The sequence below is a fragment of the Schistocerca piceifrons genome, chromosome 2 (genome assembly GCF_021461385.2).
Source record: "Schistocerca piceifrons isolate TAMUIC-IGC-003096 chromosome 2, iqSchPice1.1, whole genome shotgun sequence".
Classification (NCBI taxonomy): Eukaryota; Metazoa; Arthropoda; class Insecta; order Orthoptera; family Acrididae; genus Schistocerca; species Schistocerca piceifrons.
The window spans coordinates 715,800,485-715,824,849 of NC_060139.1; the positions used below are offsets into that span (position 1 = coordinate 715,800,485).

Genomic DNA, 24,365 nt, shown 5'->3' on the forward strand with positions numbered 1-24,365 from the left:
CAGAAGTGCGATTAAATTTCATGGTGAAAAGATAGCAGTGATAAGATTCTCTGATGATAGCTGTCCTCTGTCAGAAGATGAATTACAGGAACTGTTGAATGGAATGAACAGTCCACTCAGTACAGTATATGAATTGAGAGCAAACCAAAGAAAGCACGAATTACTGAGGAGCAGAAATAAGATTATCATCAGGGATGGAGACCAGGTATTAGATGAAGTGAAGGAATTCTGCTGCCTTGCATGCTAAATGACGCATGACATGCGACACAACGACTACATAAAGAGCAGACTAGCACTGTAAAAGAGGACATTGCTGGCCAAAATTCGGGGACTAAATTTCTGAGAATATACATCTAGGGTACAGGAGTGTATGGAATTGTATCATTCACTTTCGGAAAACGAAAAAGGAGTAGATTCAAAGCATTTGAGATGTGATACTGAATGATACTGAAAATTTATAGGACTGATAATAAAGGAGAAGTTGCTATAAAAAATCGACGACGAAAGGAATACATGGATATCAATAAATAGAAGAAGGGGAAGGAATGAAGTACACATGTTTAGACATCAGAGACTAGTGCCGTAGAGAGAAAAATGTAGGGGAAGGTAGATTGGACTATTTCCAAGAAATGATTGATGGTGTTGGAAATAGATGCTAGTCAGGGCGGTAGACGTTGGTACAGGAGAGGCAATTGCGGCGGGCTGAAAGGTAGTCAGGAGACTGATGGCTCTCCATCCCGCCTTCCCCTCGCAAAAATATCGCATGGCTTGCAGCATACAGCACGCTTATTTCCAGCATTAAACATTTACCTGATCGAAGACTGTATAACGCTACATCACTGCTGGAGTATAAATTACTGCCGGCCGCGGTGGTCTCGCGGTTCTAGGCGCGCAGTCCGGAACCGTGCGACTGCTACGGTCGCAGGTTCGAATCCTGCCTCGGGCATGGATGTGTGTGATGTCCTTAGGTTAGTTAGGTTTAAGTAGTTCTAAGTTCTAGGGGACTGATGACCACAGCTGTTAAGTCCCATAGTGCTCAGAGCCATTTGAACCATTTTATAAATCACTACCATCCTTGAATGGGCCAAATATCTGCTCTTTTGGAAAATTATCATGCCGCATTTAGATAGATAGAGGGCGTAATGTAGTAACCATGACTACGTAAGTGCAACTGGTCGGTTTGAGATGGCTGGGGTGAGAATGACAAAATGTTTGACCTCGTGCTCAAAGAATGCCGATGGTACCAGAGGCACGACTGTTCATGCGTTGATAATACTTGAGGCTCTACTAGAATTTCAGCAATCTATGATACCCCAGCAGTATTTCATGAACAGTGTACATGTGTTGAAATGTGTGTGCGTTCTCGGAAGTCTGAGCGACGCATTTCGCAACATAATATACCCCGTTGATCCAGATTCGATATTGGAACTAACGGCTGCGGACCTTACTATGTTCTGGAATGAAATCTAGTTTTGCCTACCGACTGATGCTGCACAGCTGTTGGCGAGGGAGAACGAGGATCTCGTATCCGTGGCGAAATTTAATTAAACCTTGCTCGGATGGTTTCCGTAGAGCCGCAGTACAGCCGTGATTGCATAATATCACTGTCTCCATAGTTGGATACATCAAAGAGGAACGGCATTGTACACAGTTAGGCAAATTTAAGTCTGAATGTCGCGTTGTCCAATTCCCCGTTGGGCGACAACTTCGTACTCTTGTTCAGAAAGGAGAAATACCGATCTCTGCCGCATTCGGACAGTGAGAGAATTCATCATCGACAAATGAAAATTTATGCCAAAACCTGGATTCGAACTCGGGTCTTCCGAGCACTTGTCAGAAGCCTTAACCGTCTACGCCACCTTTTTTTTTACGCAAGTGCTCTACCAACTCTTTTTTTTTTTGTAGCGGTTGCGCGGTTCCAGACTTTTTTTTTCTACCAAACTTTTTTTTGTCACGCTGACCACTTTTTTTGTTTGTTTTTAATTTTTTTGCAGGTAAGAAGAAAACAAATAAAAACCTCTTGTGTATGAAAATAAAAGACGACGTTCTTCACAAAATAACACAATATCCTTTGAAAACGTAAAACATAAAAGGTAACTATATTTTCGCAACGGCCTTCTTTTTTATTTATTTTTTTTTTTGTTAACATAAATAAGTATACAGTCTCACCATTAGCAGCAATTTTTTTTTTTTGTAGCACAGGAGAAAGAAAGCAAATAGGCTGCAGATAGAGAGCTATGTGCGAAAAGGATAAACATGTGTAAGGAGAAAAAAAAACTTAGAAGAGGAGGAGAAAAGAGAAGTAAAATAAAATAGGAATACTTTCCGCGCCATGCTCCACTTTGGCGCGCCATCAGAACAAAATGCATTCTATCATTGACCATTGAAGGGGAACGTGGGATCGTCCAGTCTTGGCTGGCACGGTTCGTTGAGATTCCAGCTTTGATGCGGGTTGGTGAAAATACTCTGCAAATAGTTCGCGAAAGTGGCCCGACAGTGTCGATGCCGGCGAAGGGTGTGGTGATGAACTTGGAGGCGTGTCCAAAAGTCCGCCGGATCGACGATGTCGTCCCGGAAGAGGTAGTTGACAGCCATGCCACTGATCCATGTGATGGCGTGCCACTTAGCCGATGGAAAGTAGGTCGTGTCGGGATATATCATCATGGTGGGAGAAACGTGATGTGGAGGTACTCGGAGGTAGAAAGCCACAATCTTCTATACGAGGGTCCAGACAGCTGCTGCTGGCCCACACTCAAAACGATGTAAATCTGTATCTCCGACATTGCACTTGAGGCACAGGGGTGAGTCCACCAGTGAGATGCGATGCAGTTTCTGTCTTGTAGTATACTTGCCGTTGACGAGAAGGTACCACATAGAGGTGGTGTCAGTGGTGTGATATGGTTGGTGGATCGTTTTCCAAACTGTAGGCCATGAAACCTGGGGGTGACGTGTTTCGACGGGGTTGCGGGGTGGAGACTTTCGGAGAAGGCGGTAGATGTCGCGGGTGGTCGTCTTCCTGGTCCTGGGGAGCTCGGTGCATATGTAGCTGTACTCCAAAAAGAAACGGCCGATATGTGACATCGGAGGTGGGATGTGTGCCAAAGACGTCGGTGGGCGTCTCGAAACAGGTGCGAGCTCGGTGGTCAACATTCCAGTAAAACTAGCATTTTGACTTTTCCATAACCGGAGCATGGTATTGGTGTAAAGTGCCGTAGTCCTAGCTCTCACATTAACCAGATCGCTAATGTGAGAGCTTCATACTGGACTTTAAGATGTGTCCAGAACAAATGAAATAGCCGAAAGCCGCCTGTAATCTGGCCGCCACTGTCGCAGTGATGGGCAGAATCTGCGCTATATGGGGTATCCGGGCTGCCAAATGGGTATTGACGAAGGTGACTCTCTGGCACATATTCAGCGGGCGTAGTATGTGATTTTGTATGTTGGCCCGGATGCGTTGCAGCAGCGTCCGAAAATTGATCGCCGAGGTGCGGCGAATGTCTCGCGTGTACACTAATCCGAGACAACGAAGGGTGTCCACCAGTTGAAATGGGACTACGCTGTCTGCGGGAAGGCCGCGGCCGATCTTCATGGCGCATGATTTTGCCACGTTCATAGCGCTCCCTGCCCCTGCACTGTAACGGGTAATCCACTGCATCGCAGCTTGTACGTCAGTCGCTGAACGTACGACGAGGGCCAAGTCGTCCGCGTAAGCTCGGCAGCGGAACATATGATCCCGGAGTGGAATACTTGTCAAACGTCGCCGTAATCCGCAAATGAGTGGTTCCATCGCAATGACATAAAGCACCGTCGACAAAGGGTAACCCTGCCGCACTGAGCGTTCAATCCGTATAGGTTCTGTAAGTCTGCCGTAGACGAGAAGTCTGGACGTTGCTCCACGAAGGAGCCGCATAATCACTTGCGTGAACGTCGGGGAATTGCCATTCGGTCCATCACTGCGTTGAGGAATGCATGATTGACGCGGTCAAACGCTTGTTTGAAGTTGATGGAGATTAAAGCGCCTGGCAGTCGCGAGTGTGTTGCCACAGCGATCACATCTCGATATTCACTGAGGGCTGTCTGTATATTACGATCGCCGCCTAAGGATGTTTGTTCGTGGGAAACAATGTCCCGTAAGACATGTTTGAGTCGCAGTGCTAGAAGGTGTGTGAAAATCTTGAAGTCGGATAACTGTCGAGTCGTGTTCCTCCTGCGGGTTTCGGGACTGGTACAAGTAAGCCTTCCATGAACATTGGTGGCGGGTTCGCCGAGCCAGTCAAAAGTTCCCAGTACATGTCCTTCCATCGTGACATCATCAAATCTTGGAAGGTTCTGTAAAATTCGAGAGGTAAACCACCCGGGCCGGGAGATCGATTCAGAGACACTTTGGCCACAGCGCCTTGGACGTCGTCGGTGGTCACTTCAGCAGTCAGGAGGGTTGCAGCTGCTGCGTTTAGAGTACCAAGTGTCTCCTGGGCAACCTCAGCAATGGCCTCTGCACCGGCAGGTACTTCTTGATAGAAAAGTCTATAGTGCGTTGTGAATGCATCCACAATAGTAGCTTGCGAAGTCAGCCGTCGTCCATCAGGTAAGTCTAAAGTTGTCATTAAAGCCTGTCGGCGTCGACGAACATTTTGAACAATATGATGCATAGAAGGTTCTTCACCGTTAATCCTATCTTGGCTGCGTGCTCGTACAATGGCTCCCTCTAGACGGCATCTGGTCAAGGATAAAATCATTGCCTTGATGCGTTGAGCTTCTTTTAGACGATCCGGGGATGGAGGACGATCCATGAGTTCACGTAGAGTGCTATAGTAGAAATCAGTTGTATGGTGATTCCACCTGGCTTTGGCTCTGCCATAGTGCGTCAATGTGCGTCGGATGGCCGGTTTGGCGCACAGCAACCACCACTGCAGTGTGGTCTCGTAACGCATAATGCGTTGAACACAGGTGTGCCACGTGTCGGTGACCTGTTGTCGACATTCAGGGTCCCGCAGTAGCGCGACATTGAGTTTCCAACGTCCTGCACTGCGCCATATAGATTGTCGACGTAGGTTCATGGTACAGATGTAGATGTCATTATCCGAAAAGGCAGACGGCCAACGTCCCGCGTCGAGGAGAACTGATTTTAGAGCGTTAGAGATGTATATTCTATCAAGTCGGCTGGCGGAGTGGCTCGTGATGTGTGTATACCCCGGGCGGTCGCCGTGTACCACTCGCCAAGTGTCGAGGAGACGAAGGCGGCGGATGAGGAAGCGAAGTTCGGGACATGTGGTGAAATGGGGGTATTGGTCTGTGCACTCGATAACACAGTTGAAATCTCCACCTACGATGAGATGATCGTATCGGCCGAGGAATAAAGGCGTGATATCTTCCGCGTAGAACTGGGAGCGATCCCTCCGTTTATCAGTGCCCGATGGGGGCGTAGAGATTTATGATTTTGAGTCCTTCAACTGTTATGGCCACCCCTCGCGCTGTTGGGAGGTATGCGACATCGGAAACTGCAATTCCTTCTCGGAAGAGGATGGCTGCGCCTATGTGTTCCATAGCAGCAGGGGCGGCGTACGTCTCATATCCGTAACACCCAGTCCAAGTCGCTGTCCTCAGTTCTTGTAACAGGGCGATGTCGATGTCCGCTGCTCTAAGCGTGTCACGGAGCTGTTGAAGTTTAGCGTGGGAGACGTTATTATTAGTATTGATAGTAGCTATTCGGGACGCCTAATGGGAGATCCGTGCTGCCGATAGGTTCTTGGCTGGTGAAGATTGTTGTGGTGGATGCTGGAAGTCCATAGAAGTCGCAGGAGTCGCCGTAGAAACTTCCTCCATTTTAGTGTTGGTCTAACGGAGAAACAGATTTCATTCCCGCATCAGATGGACGTGGGAAATCCGTGTCATCCGCCCATGAAAAGTGTCCGACAGGTTTGACATCGGCGAGAGGTGGCAGCGCTGGCCGAGTCGGCTAAATTGCGTCGGTGACAACAGGCGTGCTATGTTCTATGGCTTCTGGGCGCGAGGCTTGCGCACGATCTCTGTTGGACGGTTCACCGTCTTGTGGATGACGCGTCTCCGTGGCAGAGGAGAAAGTGTTATCGTGTTCTCCGTCGGAGTGATGTGGCATCTCTTCGTCCTGCGGAGGGGGCTCAATGGTCGATTCTGATGTCTTGCAGCGTTTTTTTCGTCGTTTGGGCGACTTCTGCCTTCGGCAATGAGTTTCGGTGTCTGAGGAAGGAAGAGATTCACGTCGTTCCGCTACAAAAGCCGCGGGTGCTGTGATGCGGTCGTCATTCTCCAGAACACTCTCATTGGTATCTTTGTGATCTTCTAGCGTGGGTGTGTCCGGCTGTTGGACATGTTCAAGGGTGGCATCGCCGGTGTCAAGGTGCTGGGACGTCTTCGGGTGTATCGGACCAGAGAGACGCTCATGAACGGCGTCTTGTGAGGGCTGGACGTGCAGTGTCGCCGCATAGGTGACTGGAAGGGTGGTCGTGGTTCTGTCGGTGTTCGTATCGTCGGGACTTAGTTGTGTGATGCTGCGTTGCAGGCATTCATTACGGACGTGGCCTTCTTTGCCACAACCGGAACGTGTTCGAGGTTGTCCGTCGTAAATGACCACCGCACGGCAGCCGCCGATAGAAATGTACGATGGAACGTGCCGTTTGAGATCGATTCGGACTTGTCTCACACCATTAAACGACGGATACGTCGTAAACTGTGCCCTTGTCTCGGCTACGTGGCTCTGGACTTTTCCGAACGGGCTTAGCGCCACGATGACTTCATTCACCTCGAAAGGCAGTTCGAATACACGGATCGTCCGAAGGCCAAGTCCTGCATGGTCGACATCCACAGGCCCGACGTTTCCGTCGGAGTGCCGAAATTTTAGTCCATGTCGCGTCCTTTGAATAATCTCGTTGCAGGCAGCGTCGGAAGTCATCTTAACATAGACGACGCTGCTAATGATCGATAGGTGTATGCCGATGAGTTCGTCACGGGGGATCTTCACGTCTTCGCGTAGGAAGCGTTCGACGGCCAGTGCTTTGTGTCGTGCGTATTCATTTGAGAAGGTGAACTTAAGAGTGTTTTTCCTGTAAGAGTTGGCCATTAGAGCTTGTCCGACTGAGAAGCGCTGTGACGAGGAAGTAAACAAAACACTCCGCGCGCGCAGCGGCGTGGACGGCCGAGCGCGGTGCGCACTGCTGCCCTGCCGAACGCAGTCTGTGCTGCACAGCTGTCGGCGAGGGAGAACGAGGATCTCGTATCCGTGGCGAAATTTAATTAAACCTTGCTCGGATAGTCTCCGTAGAGCCGCAGTACAGCCGTGATTGCATAATATCACTGTCTCCATAGTTGGATACATCAAAGAGGAACGGCATTGTACACAGTTAGGCAAATTTAAGTCTGAATGTCGCGTTGTCCAATTCCCCGTTGGGCAACAACTTCGTACTCTTGTTCAGAAAGGAGAAATACCGATCTCTGCCGCATTTGGACAGTGAGAGAATTCATCATCGACAAATGAAAATTTATGCCAAAACCTGGATTCAAACACGAGTTTTCCGAGCACTTGTCAGAAGCCTTTTTTTTCCTGTCCATCTTTTTTTTCTGATAAAATAAAATAAAAGTAAAAACGCGGTTCCTCCGCTTTATGGTCCAACAACGCGACCCCCCCCTTTTTTTTTTTTTTTTTTTTGGGAACAGGAAGGCAGGGTAAACAAACAATCGTTATTCGTACAATTGTGCTGTCCTAGGGATAAGAAAAGTATCGAGACAGCAAAAACAATTTGGAAACCATAAAATCAACGCAAAGGCCACCCTCTATTTTTCTTTTTTTTTTGTAACAGGAATAAAGCAAATGACAGTTCTAGTCACGGGCGGGAGTGAAAATGAAGTTATCATCTGCATCACAATCCCTGCAGCACGCGGTGTCGCATCATAAACCTGGCAGAAAGCCGTATAATCTTGACCATTTCTGCCAGTGTGGGTGGTATTTATTTCTCCTGCGTCGACCATTCGAAGGACCCTTATCTGAGGCGGTTTCGGTGTTTACCATCGTTATGTGTGTGTGTGTGTGTGTGTGTGTGTGTGTGTGTGTGTGTGTGTGTGTTGTTTTTTTTCACGTTAACATAATGCAGTCATAACTGGCGCCAACAGGTAGGGGCCAGCTTTCTTCTCAGTGTGCTATAGGCCAATATAATTGAACCGCGCAGTACTGTCTCCAGTCGTTCTGCTGCAGGAGTCTTCCCAGTTCTGGGACACCCCAGCTGTCGGGCGGATTGTGAAAAACACTTCCTAAAAAATTGGAAAAGTACCGTATTTCGTATGACTCCGTATGAGCTCGTGTTGTTCTTGTAAATACATCCAATAATCCATCACGGACTTAATATCGTACGAATACAAATATTTCGTCGCATGTCCAGCGATCCAATTGACCGCATACGTCTTTTGTTTCGGAAAAAAGGTCTTGTCCGGTAGAAAAAGTACATCCGATGTGATTTCTGTGTAGTTAGTGCGCCGAAGGATGGCCAGTATTCGACGCGTTAGCATCCACACGTCCCTCGCTGCGCCACACACTAAACCATGTTCTTCCGTTGCTAACAGTCCACAGTTTGTGCAAAGAGGAGAATCGACCATATGAATTGTATGTAATCGACTCCTGGTCACAAGTTTACGGTTTATAAGAATATACTACATCGATCTCGCTGCTGTTGACAGTAATGGAGTATGCACTGCACACCAAATGTGGTTCCACGTTCTCGACGGGTATTTAAATTCCATTATGTTGCGGCCATGGTGATCCATCAAGCATCTATAGATCTCCCGAGTCGTGGGTATTCTCGTCGAAGGTACTTTCAGACGAACATAACTGTAATCAACAAGAAATGAGGCAATGTGTGCAAGAGAAGGCGAAATATTGCCCACCGCAATAGGGGGTTCGTACGAAGGCGGAACAAGTACTTCTATCAGAGCTGACGTTATGGTATGCTTTCTTTGTTGCCAATTTCGTATCATCGCTCGCATGTAAAGCGCCAGAGCTTTGTTTCGCACGTTGGTGAGGTTGAGGCCACCGTTCCGGAACTGTAGCGTTGACGTATCATATTTGATCTTAAATAACATCCTAGTACTAACATAGTAACCAAAGGCAGCCATGAGGCGGTCGGCGATACCCTTCGGTATTGGTAGGATCTGCGCTAAATGGGGCAGTCGTGACGCTATGTGAACGTTGGTGTATGCCACACGTTGGATCATGTCAAAGGCTCTCAGTGAGTTGTTGCGTATCGTCAGACGAACATTCTGCAGAAGCCGCCGAGAACTCGCCGGCGCTGACCGCCGTAGTGAACGGGTAAATGTAATCCCCAGACATCTCAGCGATTCCACCGTCTGAAACGGTCCCGGTACGTCTTCCAGACCTCGTCCAATGTGCATAATTTTGGATTTCGTCATGTTAACGACACTGCCTGCCGCCGTCCCGTAAGAGTCTAGATGTTCAACAGCCTGATGCACTTCATGTCCTGATCTGACAAGAAGGATCAGGTCGTCCGCATATGCGCGACAAACGAAAGAGTTCTCATTAAGCGCTATCCCAGTAAGTGAGCGCCTCATGACACACATTAGCGGCTCAAGCGCTATCGCAAACAGCATCATGGAGAGTGGGCACCCTTGTCGGACTGAGCTGTTAATAGGAATCGAGCCCGCTTCCCGACCGTTTACAATCACCTTCGATGTAGCCCCTCGTATTAGCCTCATAACGATGGAAATGAAAACAGGAGGAATCGCCATTCGGCTCATGACTGACACCAAGAAGTCATGGTTTATCCTGTCGAACGCACGATCGAAGTCCACAGATATCATCGCTGCTCGCATTTTACACGTTTCCGCAAGTGCGATAACGTCACGGTATTCACTTAACGCCGAGGAGATGTTGCCTCGCACCCCTAGGCAAGCCTGATCAGGGGATATTGTCCTGGATATCGCCAGCTTGAGACGAGACGCTAGTAGTCGTGCAAAGATTTATAGTCAGTGTTTAGCATAGTGAGAGGCCGATATTGATTAACACTGCGACTCCCCGCCATCTTCGGGATGGGAAGAAGAAAGCCCGTCACAAAATCCGACGGTAGGCGCATGTCCGGACGCATCGTCTCATTGTACATCGACACCAACTGTGGAATCACCATGTCCACGAATTCTCGATAAAACTCTAGCGTAATCCCATCTGGCCCTGGTGATTTATGGGCCGCTCCTTTTGTGAGTGCCACCTTTATATCGTCTTCTGTGAGTGGCTCCATAAGCGCTGCCTTATCCGTCTCTGTCAGTGTCGTTTGCAGATGTTGCAGTATCTCTTCCCCCACCAGATGGTCCGTCGGTGTACAAGCACAGAGGTGGCGGAAATGCTCTAAAAATTCGTTTGCAATGTCCTGTTGTGTTGTCAGTTGACGGCCATCTAAACCGTGGAGCACTGTTACCAATGCCCGGCGGTAACGTTTATGTTCCCGCGACACATGGTGCGTCGAGGTACGTTCCCCAGTGATGGTGTCCAGACATCTTGCCCGTATTGCGATGCCACCCAGTCGTCGTCGCGTGATCGATAGGATTTGTGCCTTGACACGATGAACTTCCGCATGATGTTCTGCAGACGGCACCTGGAAGGACAGCTCACGAAGCATGGTGTAATAATAATCAAGAGTGTCTCTCTGCCATCTCGCCTTATCCCGACCATACTGTATGAGAGCTCTTCTCATTGCCGGCTTGGTACACTTGAGCCACCATTGAAGCACGGAGGTATATGTTGGTAGACGGCGTTGACATGTGGTCCATACAGCCTCGACTCTCTGACGACATTCGGGGTCGGCCAAAAGTGACGAATTGAGCTTCCATGTCCCGCGGCTTCCCCACACACTTTGCCTAGGGAGTGATATGGTACAAATGTAAGCCAGATGATCAGTAAATGCCGCAGGCCATCGTTCCGCGTCGACCACCTTATCCTGTAGGCCAACCGAAACATATATTCGATCGAGTCTGCTCGCCGAGTGACTGGTATAAAAAGTATATCCCTCACGCTTCCTATGAATCATGTCCCAGGTGTCGCTTAACTCCAGATCCCGGCATAGCACATGCAATTCACGACAGGTATTGTAATATGGAGTCTGGTCTTTTTGCGCTAAAACACAATTGAAGTCATCACCTATAATGAAATGATCGAGTCTGCCGGTAAATAAGGGCACAATCTCTTCCGAATAATATCTAGCACGCGCCCGTCTGTTGTCTGTGCCGGAAGGGGCATAAACATTGAGAATGCGAATTCCATTAACAGTTATCGCCAGTCCTCGTGCCGAAGGTAGATAAGCCAGGTCGCGAACCGGAATCCCGTCCCGAACCAATATCGCCGTTCCACTGTCGTTTTTCGAGTGCGGCGAGGTGTAGGAGATGTATCCATGGACTTCCTGGAACTCAGGAATGTAAATTTCCTGCACCATCAGTATATCCACATCCGACGCGTATATCATGTCCCTAAACAACTGCTGTTTCACGGGCGATCTAATGGTATTTACATTCACTGTCCCTATTCTGTATGCCTGGGGTCGAGTAGCTGTCATCTCCACATGATGTTAAAATGACAAAGTTTCACCGTATCGATAGTCCCTTCGCACATCCGCAGAGGGTTGCCCGACGGACGTGTCCCTGCGGCATTAGGTTTCTTGAGATGCGGACGGATGCGAGTCCCCACCAGTAGAATGGTCCGCATCGGTGATTTCGTCGTCCTGCTCATACCAGCTGATGTTATTGGGGTGCTCCAAATTTTCCTGTGCGGCATTGATGTGTGACATCTGTTGTTCTTTCACCGCAGAAGGGGTAGCAGGCCCCTGAGCGGATGCGTCTTCTGAGCGACATGACATCTTTTCACTGTCCGAATTCATATGGTCTGCGACATCCGAAGCTTGTTGTTCCAAGTCAGACAGTTCCATAGTGTTAGACTCATCTGGGCTCCCAAGAAGAGAAGGGAGCGTCTCCGCAGAGTTTAGTCCGCGCTTCTTGCGGCGCTTTGGCGAGCGTTGTTTGCGGGCCCTAACCTCGGCCTCTGGTGTTGGCGAATCTTGCATCACCTGCGCTCTCGCCGCCGCCACAAAGCCCTGGGGCCGTTCCACTTCAGCTTCCGTGCCTGTTGTGATGCTGTCATCCTCTTTCTGCACCACCTGTAATGTCTGGGATTGGAGGTTGGTGGGAGCCATTCCTTCTTCAGTAGGGTCCGAAGGCGCCTCAATCAACTGCGGCGTCGGTTCGATAGTGCGCTCCGACCTCGGCGTCACCTCCGCGCGAAGCGCCGCCACGTAAGTCATCGGCAGTGACGTTGGTGTAGTCGGATTCTGGAGGTCTCCGCTGGGGAGTTGCACGAGTCTCCTCTGCATACACGCAGATCGAAGATGTCCTTCACCACCACACCCGGAGCATGTCCGGGGCTGTCCATCATAGATGACAATACCTCGACAGCCGCCGATGTTGATGTACGATGGCACATGTTTCGCAAGCGCAATTCGCACCTGTCGGACACCATTGAGCACTGGATACGTGCTAAAACTTGCCCAACGTTCGGCCGTATGACTGATAACTCTGCCATATGGCTGGAGCGATTCAGTGACCAAGGTTTCTGGTACCTCGAGAGGCAGCTCGAATACTCGAATCGTACGCACGCCCAGGCCCGAATGAGCGACTAATACTTCGCCAATATGACCATCGGAGTGTCGGAACTGGAATCCTCGTTTGGCGGCTCCAATGATCCTATCGCATGCTGCGTCGTCAATCATCTTTACGTAAAGAGTGCTGCTCACGATCGATAAATGAATTCCAATAATCTCCGTGTAATTAAGATGCACTTCGTCCCTCAAGAAACGTTCGATTTCGAACGCCTTCGGTCGTGCACACTCGTTACAGAACGTGAACTGTATCGTGGTTTTTCGGAAATTGTGTGCCATTGCGTTCGATTCAAACAGTAACACACGCGAGTGACGACGGTGTAAACACCGCTTCTTCCGCGAACGTTCGCAGCCGGTGGACGTAAACAAGTCCGAGCTGCTCCGCGGCTAAAGGCGGAATGAAGCCTTAACCGTCTACGCCACCTTGGCTCGCAAGTTAGACGTAACTGCGCGAACAACCCAAGCACGTCTGCATCCTCAATGCAAATTCCTGTCTGCTCATCGTATCACGCGAACTCCCGCACGAGGTCAGCCGAAGAATGCTCTACACTAAATTACCATATTAGTCTTCACTGTGCATGCATGTCTATATGGGAGGTGTCTGTTCTTTCGGACATGTCCGCATGTCACACAAACGACGTTATTTCTGGGATATAGGAGAGTCATGGCTTCGTACAAGCAGCGTGGCGTGGCTTTATTCGTGCACAGTATGCATGGGACCTTCTCTGACTTTAAGGGCCTACAAATCCTATGGAAACAAAAACTAGATAACATATCAATTAGTTTCGTGAGCAGCTTCCTGAAGAAAGTCATAGACAGATGAACATAGTGCGTAAGCATTTCCAGTAGGTATTATCACAACAGTCCTGTTAGCATGCATGGGATAGTGACTGATAAATATAAGGGGACATCAAGAAGTTTCCGAATGAAGGTGATGCTGCAGCTTATATGTACCACGACTCAGATGTAGGTAAGCTCTGACCTGAAGACAAAAGATTTTGATCCTGCAGCCACTATGAATCGAGACATAGTGGAGTTAAGGACATTAGCTGCCAGTGGGCACTGATTTAAATCAATGAAAAAAGTTGAAAATTTCTGCCAGACTGGGTTTCGAATCCACATCTGCTTACTAGACACATGCGCCGATCGGTGCGCCATCCGGACACCGTGGTCATCGTACCTGCACGGGCTACCCTAGCACGCCTCCGATCAGACCCAAATTCTCAACTTATCCAAACGTTATGGATGTAGTGCCCCTTGCTCACTATCCTCATTAATCGCGGCATCTCGCCGATTCCTGTAAGAGTTCGAGCTTATTGTGCATCCGCACTGAAGGGACCATTGACAGTCCACGGCCGAATTGTATATGTGGTCTCTATTCTTTGGGACATGAAGAGGCTTCCACAGGATAGACTATTTGTATCAAATCAATCTTCGGACTGAAGACCTCAACATCAACAAAAACTTCCTCTTTCATGGAGACAGTACGAACATTATGGCCATCCTCGTAAGTGTAAACGTGGAACGTAATGACACACGAAGAAATTCACAACAGAATTAAATATCCACTGTTGTGCATTGCATTGTTCTACGAAGTTTCGTAATGGTTCAAATGGCTCTTAGTACTATGGGACTTAACTTCTGAGGTCATCAGTCCCCTAGAACAGAACTACTTAAACCTAACTAACCAAAGGACATCACACAGATCCATGCCCGAGGCAGGATTCGAACCTGTGACCGTAACGGGCGCGCGGTTTCAGATTGTAGGGCCTAGAACCGCTCGGCCACTCCGGCCGGCCGAAGTTTTGTAAAACTTGTACATAAATCAGATTGCAGCTGTAAGAGACGAAGACTGCAAATTTCGGATGGCACTCTCATATTTACAAATGTCATGACTGGATTTGTTACATACATAAACTTAATTTTAAGATACCGTAGTGAGCCTTTGATGAAGAATTCACGCACTACTTAGGTAACAAGCTACTGGATTTTTAGTTCTGATGATAACTCATCGGAATTGAAATTAGTTAACTGTTATTATAAATACTAAATTCATTCAAAACATTGAAAGGAAAAGTGTATTTCAAATAGATCGCATGATCCATTTTGTCAATGTCAGTTTCATTGAATTTAGGGTAGAACTGAATTGTTCACAGGCCGTACATGTCTACAGTATTTCAGTGATAAATTCTCTAACTTGCCCGAAAATTGTTGACAGAAGTCAGGCCGCAACTGAGTGTGCTTGCCGCACTGTGTCGATGTTTCCGCCACACAGCCTGTCTCTTTAACATGCCAGACGCCAGCGCGGGTACTCACTCTCCTCCTCGCTCTCGCTTGGGGACGTCGAACATCTCGAACTCGAGGCGCACGCGCTCCAGGTGCTGGGCGTCCTGCATGCCGTACACGAAGTACCTGCACACGATCTTGGGCACGTAGGGGAACGGGTAGTTGGGGCTGAACACGTAACCCGTCGACTCTTTCTTGCTCAGGATCTGCTGGTCGCACTCGGAGCCGCGTATGTGCTCCCCGTCGTTCTTCACGATAAAGTCTGTAACAGAAAATACCACCATTACCAATGTACAATTCCGACGCTTCACACACCATATGACACTATTGTTTCTAACACACACTTGTGGAAATAAGTTTAGAAGTCTTCGCAATACAATAATATGTGCACTGGTAAAATACGAGTATTAGGACGTGACACAGTAATGTAGATGAGAGAGGTATACTACAAAACCAGCAGTTGGCTACGGGTGGCGTGCTTCCGCCGCTAACATACAGAACGTCAATATGAGATGTGACCCCCTATAACAATACACAGCGTACAATGATCCCCATTCCCGATTCGGGAATGTCACCCATTATTGGGCAAATGCTCTATGAAGGTGAACGAAAGTCGATGGTAGTGACCTTTTGACTGATATCCTTCGACTTGGATCCGACTGAACAGGTATGAGATGTTGTAAATCCAGGAAGCAAGCTGGTTGCTCTGGACGCGCGATGTCCTCATGCTGCATGCACTCCTCTATTAGGCCATCCCTAAGTAGTTACGTATTATCAACAATCAACTATAACTCAGATCCCTGGCGTTACGTGAAGGGGATTATTACGTAGTATGACAGTCAAAAAAAAAAAAAAAAGGTTCAAATGGCTCTAAGCACTATGGGACTTAACATCTGAGGTCATCAGTCCCCTAGACTTAGAACTACTTAAACCTAACTAACCTAAGGACATCACACACATCCATGCCCGAGGCAGGATTCGAACCTGCGACCGTAGCAGCAGCGCGGTTCCGGACTGAAACGCCTAGAACCGCTGGGCCACAACGGCCGGCGGGTATGACAGTCCTACAGTCTTGGAACAGAGTCAGACGGACACGTTGACGTTTCCTCTTATTCGTCATCTTTTTTCTTTTTAAGTACATTTCATTCTCTAACATAAAGCAATGACCGGGCTGTTCGAGATGCGACACAGATACCGTAAAACTGGTATGGGAAGATGCACGTCGCAATTGGGACTATTTGGGAAGGGTTTTCCTTTGTCGGTTGTTTTCTTACAACCAAGCGAAGCCTCCTGAAAACCTTGGTTGGAACCAGGGATTGGAAACTATTTTTAATTTATTTCTGGAACAATACATCCAAACAGAAAATCCGTTCATGAGTGTGAAAGTGTGAAGTCTATGACTAGCTCGACATGTGCTTTGTATGGTCCATTTTTATTCGTTAGACGTTTGGATGAGCAAAATATACTGACGTTTGAGAAAATTCCAGCAGACCAAATGAAAGGGCCAGGCCGGCCGATGTGGCCAAGCGGTTCTAGGCGCTACAGTCTGGAACCGCGCGACCGCTACGGTCGCAGGTTCGAATCCTGCCTCGGGCATGGATGTGTGTGATGTGCTTAGGTTAGTTAGGTTTAAGTAGTTCTAAGTCCTAGGGGACTTATGACCTCAGCAGTTGAGTCCCATAGTGCTCAGAGCCATTTGAACCATTTGAAAGGGCCAGACAGATCCAAATTCGGAGGATGTCACAAACAGCAAAACATACATACAATATCTATCAGCGTTAGTGACTGATCTGTGAGTACGCCCTACCTGAACAGCCAAACGCTGGTAATGGATTGCAGTGATGTACAGGATGGTTGTAATTAAAACTTCCTCTACTTTAGAGGGCCCCATGAAAAGCGACTGACCGTAGGACAAAGAAATTTTGTGCAAACATTTTCAAGGACGTGCGGAAGATAAATAATGAATAACCCACTGAAAAAAATATTTTACACATGGCAGGTGTAAATTTGTACGGTGTTTATGTTCCAGGTTACAAACGTTGCTCCGTGTGAAAGCCGTTTGAATCCACGACAACCTGTAACCGCGTTGGAGATACCATTTCACAACTATTGTTCGCAGCACTTTTCGAACGGTGGTCCATGGCACGTTCAGCTGTCGTGGAAATTGGAAATTTGTGGTAAGTTTCTATTGGACCGAACTGCTGAGATCATCGGTCCCTATCAGCTGTCGTGACACAGCTCGTGCACTGCTTGAAGATCGCACATTGCGTCCAGCATTCTCAGCTATGTCAACAGTAACTTCTTCAACAATTTGCAGCGCAATTAGCCGTCGGCCTCCCCCCAGAAGTAATTCACAAATCGCCAGTTAATTGGAACTCCCGAATCATGTTCTTCAACCCCGGTGCGGAAAGAGGATCTCTCCATATTCCTTTAATGCATCAGTACTCGCTAAGCGCGGCTGCACTGCTGCTGTTGTCCTGATGAAACAGTTTTACGAGTAAGGCCCTGCTCACCTTGTCCAGACCCAGGCGACCGTCTGCCGCTGCAACGCGCACTGATGCCTGTGTCGCCATATGAGTGCCGGCACCTGACGGCAGCTCGCAACACTAACATTAGTAATAACGCAAATCCTGCAGCGCACAGTCAGATCATCATTTCTATAACATAGTCTTCTGTCTACAAAGGCTCAATTAGAGAAAATTTAATTATAATCATCCTGCAAATGCTGCAGTTAGACACGAGACAACACTGTAACAACGAACAACCTGTACGTCTATATAGAATTTGAGATCACGGTCAGAGTCTACCGTTATTCACCTGCCTGTAAAGAGAAGGCCACGTGTCATGGCGGACAGGTATCACAATGCGAACCGTAAAGTGGCAGGACGACAGAAACCAACACATATCTGTGCAAAGTGATGTCCCAATAGAAATTCCTGTCAAATTTGAAGTGCGGAAGGTGGCCGACTGCACTGGAAACACGCGATCGGTCCCTTTGTGAGCGTGCCGACTAAATGCGGCCTTATAACAGTTGATTAAAATCACCAGTCATAGGAACAAGTACAAGTTGCACTGTAGCTTGATAGGAGATATGCGCACCGATCCTGTTAATATACACTGCCTAAAAGTTACTCATGTCTAAGCATGTGAAAATGTAATAACTTGATACTAATTTCAAGCAAGCTCTCTTTGCGTGAATACTTATCCCGTTACCAATAAATTTAGTGTTTAAAGATTGTGGGAAGAGTGTTAATGGCAGAGGATTTAAGAGCACACATCGTATGCACGCTGGGAAGACACATCGTCTGATATGTATCTTTAATGTGTAAACTGAAAACTTTAAAGGGCTGGGAAAAACAGTCGCCTGGGCTCTAAAAAACCAACGGGAGCACATGATGGGGCAGCCTTTTCCTGGACGGGGTCGTGGACGGTCCTCTTCGAATGATTGTCGCGAAGTGCAATACGTTTAAATGAGACAGCTTCAGAAATGACTGATGTAACAGCTACGGTGTAGGAGGTATTATGGTACAAAAAAAAGGTCCAGATGTCTCTGAGCACTATGGGACTTAACATCTAAGGTCATCAGTCCCCTAGAACGTAGAACTACTTAAACCTAACTAATCTAAGGACATCACACACATCCATGCCCGAGGCAGGATTCGAACCTGCGATATTCTGGTACGGTGTAGGACTTCCACGGTAGTTGAAAAATTCTGGCTACAGCCGGACTTTGAATCGTTCGAGTTCATGGCAACTTTGATTTTATGCCGACAGTGCTGGATTTCGAAGTTTGACGTTTGGATATTGAATATTTGTTGTAAAAAGGCAATATGATAGAGAATTGAATATTTGTGCATTAATTGATATCCATTCAGACCACATGTGCGACTTTATGCATAGTATTCAGTCTTGGGAGACAGTAAATTGGGTGAATTTTGGAAAACTGTTTACTTCAGAAAAAATCTCGGCACTTCACCTCGTCGACAAGCATCATTGTTCCGAGATTTGATGAATTTATTAGTTTTCTGTTGGGCGTAAATTATAGCGAGCCTTACGCTATGTGGCCCCCCTAGACACCCAAAACTTTAGTCACATACGATGCGAATTAAAGTTCTAGTATGAGGAGGTGAGGTCGTGCGCACTGGTTTTGTTGCATTGTTAAATGCAATAGGACAAAGTGTGATGGGACTGAACAGTAATGGATGCAAGATGTGGTCTTTATTCCAAAATTTTAAGGGTAATCTGAGCAACAGCCCCATCATTGGCTTAAGAGCCCAGTTTCCTGCCTCTTTTTTTTTTTTTGTTTAATCAGGTCAGTATGCTATTACATATAACAAAGAATATGCAACCTTTTTCAAAAGCCGATGAGTACCACTGCATATCAGGCCTGACCGTTTGTCTGACATGCAATCCACTGAACTCTTTTCAAACATGGTTGGTCAACAACGTTTTCACCATGGTCCTTCAACAACCACTGGTCATACTTTGTAGATCCACACACCAATCACGAGAGATGTGAGAATACCAGGAGGAGGATAGGTTGGGGCAGGGGCGACAATTAAAACCCTCTTAGATCATACGATACGCTCACTGATTACTGATAACAGTACATAAAGACAGCCCATAACATTGAATTTTCGGCTTCAGATATCATTTAGAGTTCTCCAGTTCAAATCATTTGTGTGCTACCATGTTCTAAATAAGAGTGGAGTTAAACAAGTAATACAACCTTTTTTTTCGAACAGGTTGATTTTATTCAATTTTCTTTAGGATTCCAGTAGACTATAATATACTATATTATTCGCCACTCTTTTGGCTACAAAACAGTGTAGTCTCCGTTCAGTGCGACGGCCTTACGCTACCGTACTGGGAGGGCCTATATGCCCACTCGGTACCACTCTACTGTTAGACGTCAGAGCACGTCTGAAGGTGGGAGATCCGGGTTGTAGGCTGAATGAGGAGAAACAGTTCAACGAAGTCTAATGTGCTCCTTTCGGGTGCTCAGACTTGTGTGAGGCCTTGTTTAATCATGGAAAAGTTTGAATTTGATCCATCGATCACCTCGAATGAGATTGTCCACGCGTTCCAACATGGTAGGAGTTACAGCGGTGTGCGGCCAGCCGGCGCGCAGATCAGACAGGCTGCGATGATGACAGCTGCCTCGCCCAACGACTCAACGTGCCTTTGTTCACTACCAGGTCTCCGTAGACATTCTGCAGGTGCCTTTGAATATTTGTGATGCTCTGGTTTTCCGCCATAAGCAACTCAATGACAGCTCTCTGCTTGGAACGCACTTCCGTCGCATACGCCATTTTGAAAGTTACGTACAGCATCGCCACCTATCGGAACTTCATGAAACTATAGCAGCCGAAGCGGGACCTAGCGAAGTGGCGCAGTGGTTAACGCTCTGGACTCGCATTTGGGAGGACAGTTCAAACCCATGTCTGGCCATGATTTCCCTAAATCGCTCCTGGCAGATGCCGTAATGGTTTCTTTGAAAGAGCGCGGCCAAGTTCCTTCCCGATCCTTCACACAATTCGAGCTTGTGTTTCATCTCTAATGACTTCGATGTCCACGGGACGTTAGAACCAAACTTCCTTCCATCCTTTCCTTCCTGAGACGGAAATCTTCCACGATGTACCACAGTAAAATCTGCATTGTTGCAACAGAAATTGGCAGAGAAAAAAATGTGTCAAAAGTTTTAAGCATGGTTGCTTGGTTCAGTGACCGTTTATAAATCAGAATTGAAACAAATGAGCCCTCGGTCACAATTGTTTAAATCTTATTGACCAGGTTTCAACACTTCTAAGAGTGCCTTCATCAGAATCAAAATAATAAAATGGGCCTATAACATAGTTACAAATTTATAGGAAAAGACGTTTTTACATAAAAGTGTAAGTACTGACTAACAATAAAAGACAGAGGCAGTACCTATATGTCACATATAAAATACCCTACTGGCCAGAAGGGCTTTAGTCACAAAATATTTAAAAAAGGAAAGCGTGAAAGCGCTTCACTAAAGCCCTTCTGGCCTGTTAGGTATTTTATATGTGACATGTAAGTACTGCCTCTGTCTTTTATTGTTAGTCAGTACTTACACTTTTATATAAAAATATCTTTTCCTATAAATTTGTAACTATGTTATAGGCGCTTTTAATGGGCTCATTTGTTTTAATTCTAAAACTGTGTCCCATTACTTACTGAACGACCCTCGTAATAGAGGGATAATTTCAGTTATAGGTACTAATTTTTTGATATTGCAATTTTGGAAGGCATTTATGTAGATTGAGAAACGGATAGTATCGAGGTCAAATAGTGTGATAGTTGTACGTCATGGGAATAGAATGTCGCGACGCCGGTAGTTGTGAGCGCGCTTGTGGAGAGCTGGAACGTGCAGCAACACGATAAATTTGTGTGCGCGCGCCAGTGGCTGCGGAACTGGCGCGGCGCTGGCTCATTGTCCCGCGCCGCTACGTGGCCGGAGGGCCGGAATTCCGCCGCTTATTGGCGCCATTGTGGCGGCGGCTAGCTCCCAGTGGCGCCGTGTCGTTGGCGCCAAGGCCAGCCACCGCCACAACTTTAGCACCCGACACCGACTTCTCTCTTCCCAAGCGTTTCACGGCTTCTAATTGCGCCTCTCTTCAGGCATGTCTTTCTGCTACAGGCGGTTTAAAATTTTGTTTTAATTTTTTATTATCTTGAGTTACAAGTTCCATTCCAAGTTCCATTCAGCGAAAGCATTGTAGTCAAGTTCTAAGTTTCCCACAGTTTTATGATAATTGTCATCTAGCAACGTTTCCCCAAATAAGCATTATGCATTAAAACATGCACTTTACGCTCTTAATAAAAACACACCTTGCGTTTTCTCTGCTTAGCCATTAGACAGAAAAAATTTTTCGCAATTTTGTGAGAAGCTGCGCAACATGTAACACATACAATATTAAACAGACGTGAAACATATTTATTTTTGATTAAATATGGAAAATATTTTATGTTACTATTAAGAAATGTAGATGATTATTTGTAGTTATCCTTATTTTAAAAGCGGTATATGAATTTCGTTAAGGATTGTTATCCCATTAGTAACATGTACTATATTTTATCAATACTTTTCGTGTGCAGAGATAAGTTAGTTATCAATAACCATGAATTGTAACGGTCAAAATACAACGCGACTCTAAACAATGATAGTTATAGGAAGCGCCTGATTATGGGAGCCGCAAAGCGCGGCGAGTGAGGAAGACACTCATGGACCATGAAGCTAGTACGAGCAGTGGTATGAGACACATCCGTAACCTCGGATGCCGCAAGGCTGCACATGTACAGCGTGTTTCAGCACAGCGGTTACAAACTTTCAGGAGAGACAGAGTACACGTAGACGATGGACAATTATTTCGAGCAGTTAGTTCATGATCCCACGCGAATAGTAGACGGTTGTGAAAACACACTTTATCATATAGCAGCAAATAATATTGAGTTAATAACGAGTATCAAAACGAATACAGGGATTAGTGAACACAGGGTTGTCGTAGTGAGATTGAATATTGTAATCCCCAAATCCTCGAAAAATAAGCGAAAAATATACCTATTCAAAACAGCAGATAAAAATTCTCTTGACGCCTTCATGAGAGATAATCTCCACTCCTTCCAAATTAATAATATAAGTGTAGACCATTGTTGTTGTTGTTGTGGTCTTCAGTCCTGAGACTGGTTTGATGCAGCTCTCCATGCTACTCTATCCTGTGCAAGCTTCTTCATCTCCCAGTACCTACTGCAGCCTACATCCTTCTGAATCTGCTTAGTGTATTCATTTCTTGGTCTCCCTCTACGATTTTTACCCTCCACGCTGCCCTCCAGTACTAAATTGGTGATCGCTTGATGCCTCAGAACATGTCCTACCAACCGATCCCTTCTTCTAGTCAAGTTGTGCCACAAACTCCTCTTCTCCCCAATCCTATTCAATACCTCCTCATTAGTTATGTGATCTACCCATCTAATCTTCAGCATTCTTCTGTAGCACGACATTTCGAAAGCTTCTATTCTCTTCTCGTCCAAACTATTTATCGTCCATGTTTCACTTCCATACATGGCCACACTCCATACAAATACTTTCAGAAATGACTTCCTGACACTTAAATCTATATTCGATGTTAACAAATTTCTCTTCTTCAGAAACGCTTTCCTTGCCATTGCCAGTCTACATTTTATATCCTCTCTACTTCGACCATCAATAGTTATTTTGCTCCCCAAATAGCAAAACTCCTTTACTATTTTAAGTGTCTCATTTCCTAATCTAATTCCCTCAGCATCACCCGACTACATTCCATTAGCCTCGTTTTGCTTTTGTTGATGTTCATCTTATGTCCTCCTTTCAAAACACTATCCATTCCGTTCAACTGCTCTTCCAAGTCCTTTGCTGTCTCTGACAGAATTACAATTTCATCGGCAAACCTCAAAGTTTTTATTACTTCTCCGTGGATATTAATACCTACTCCGAATTTTTCTTTTGTTTCCTTCACTGCTTGCTCAATATATAGATTGAATAACATCGGGGATAGGCTACAACCCTATCTCACTCCCTTCCCGACCACTGCTTCCCTTTCATACCCCTCGACTCTTATAACTGCCATCTGATTTCTGTACAAATTGTAAATAGCCTGTCGCTCCCTGTATTTTACCTCTGGCACCTTCAGAATTTGAAAGAGAGTATTCAGTCAACATTGTCAAACGCTTTCTCTAAGTCTACAAATGCTAGAAACGTGTATGTGGCTTAAATTCAAAGAAATAGTATCGGCAGCAACTGAGAGAATTATACCAAATTGAAAGGGTACAGTACCGCCCGACATTGAAAATAGGTACAATATTCTTCGTTATTCTTGTCAGTACAACATATTTTTTGTAAAAATAACTCAATTTCAATTAATACAGCGAAGCCGGATACCAGTGTGGGAAAAAATGACAATTTATTTATTTAATTGATCACATGTGCACTCCCACAAAATAAATCCCTACATCCAGTTTGGTGAGATCTGTGAAATGAATGAATGTATGGTCGTCTGCTAACCGCAGATAGTGAATGTGAATATATGTTCATCTTTGAGACGATCCTTTGGCTACCTTTGGTGGAGCCAAAGAGATGAAACTTACTGGAGCTTTGAGCGCCTGAAATGTGGCTGACCAATACGGTAGCATGGTCTTCCCCCACCTCGACAGAGGTGCGAGATGACCTGAAGAACGGCCATGTTTCAACACTCTGCCGCTGGATCTAGTGTTGGTAAGACCTGTCTTAGGCGTGCTCCGTAAGGACAAAAGAGTGGAGACATGGTATGCATGTGAAATACTTGAGAGTAGTTTAGAATAATAATTTCTCTATTTCAGGAACTTTTGTGGGGAGAATTAAAT

At 46.4% G+C, this 24,365-nt stretch overlaps 1 protein-coding gene across 1 annotated transcript in view; it reads right to left on the reverse strand.

Annotated features, from left to right (window-relative positions):
* The window catches only part of LOC124777888 (cubilin-like), a 1,273,816-nt gene that overhangs the window by 112,825 nt on the left and 1,136,626 nt on the right, over window positions 1–24,365 (reverse strand). Inside the window, exon 8 of the mRNA XM_047253433.1 lies at window positions 14,994–15,225. Coding sequence (XP_047109389.1) covers window positions 14,994–15,225 — 232 coding nt within the window. The remainder of the gene's footprint in view (window positions 1–14,993; window positions 15,226–24,365) is intronic.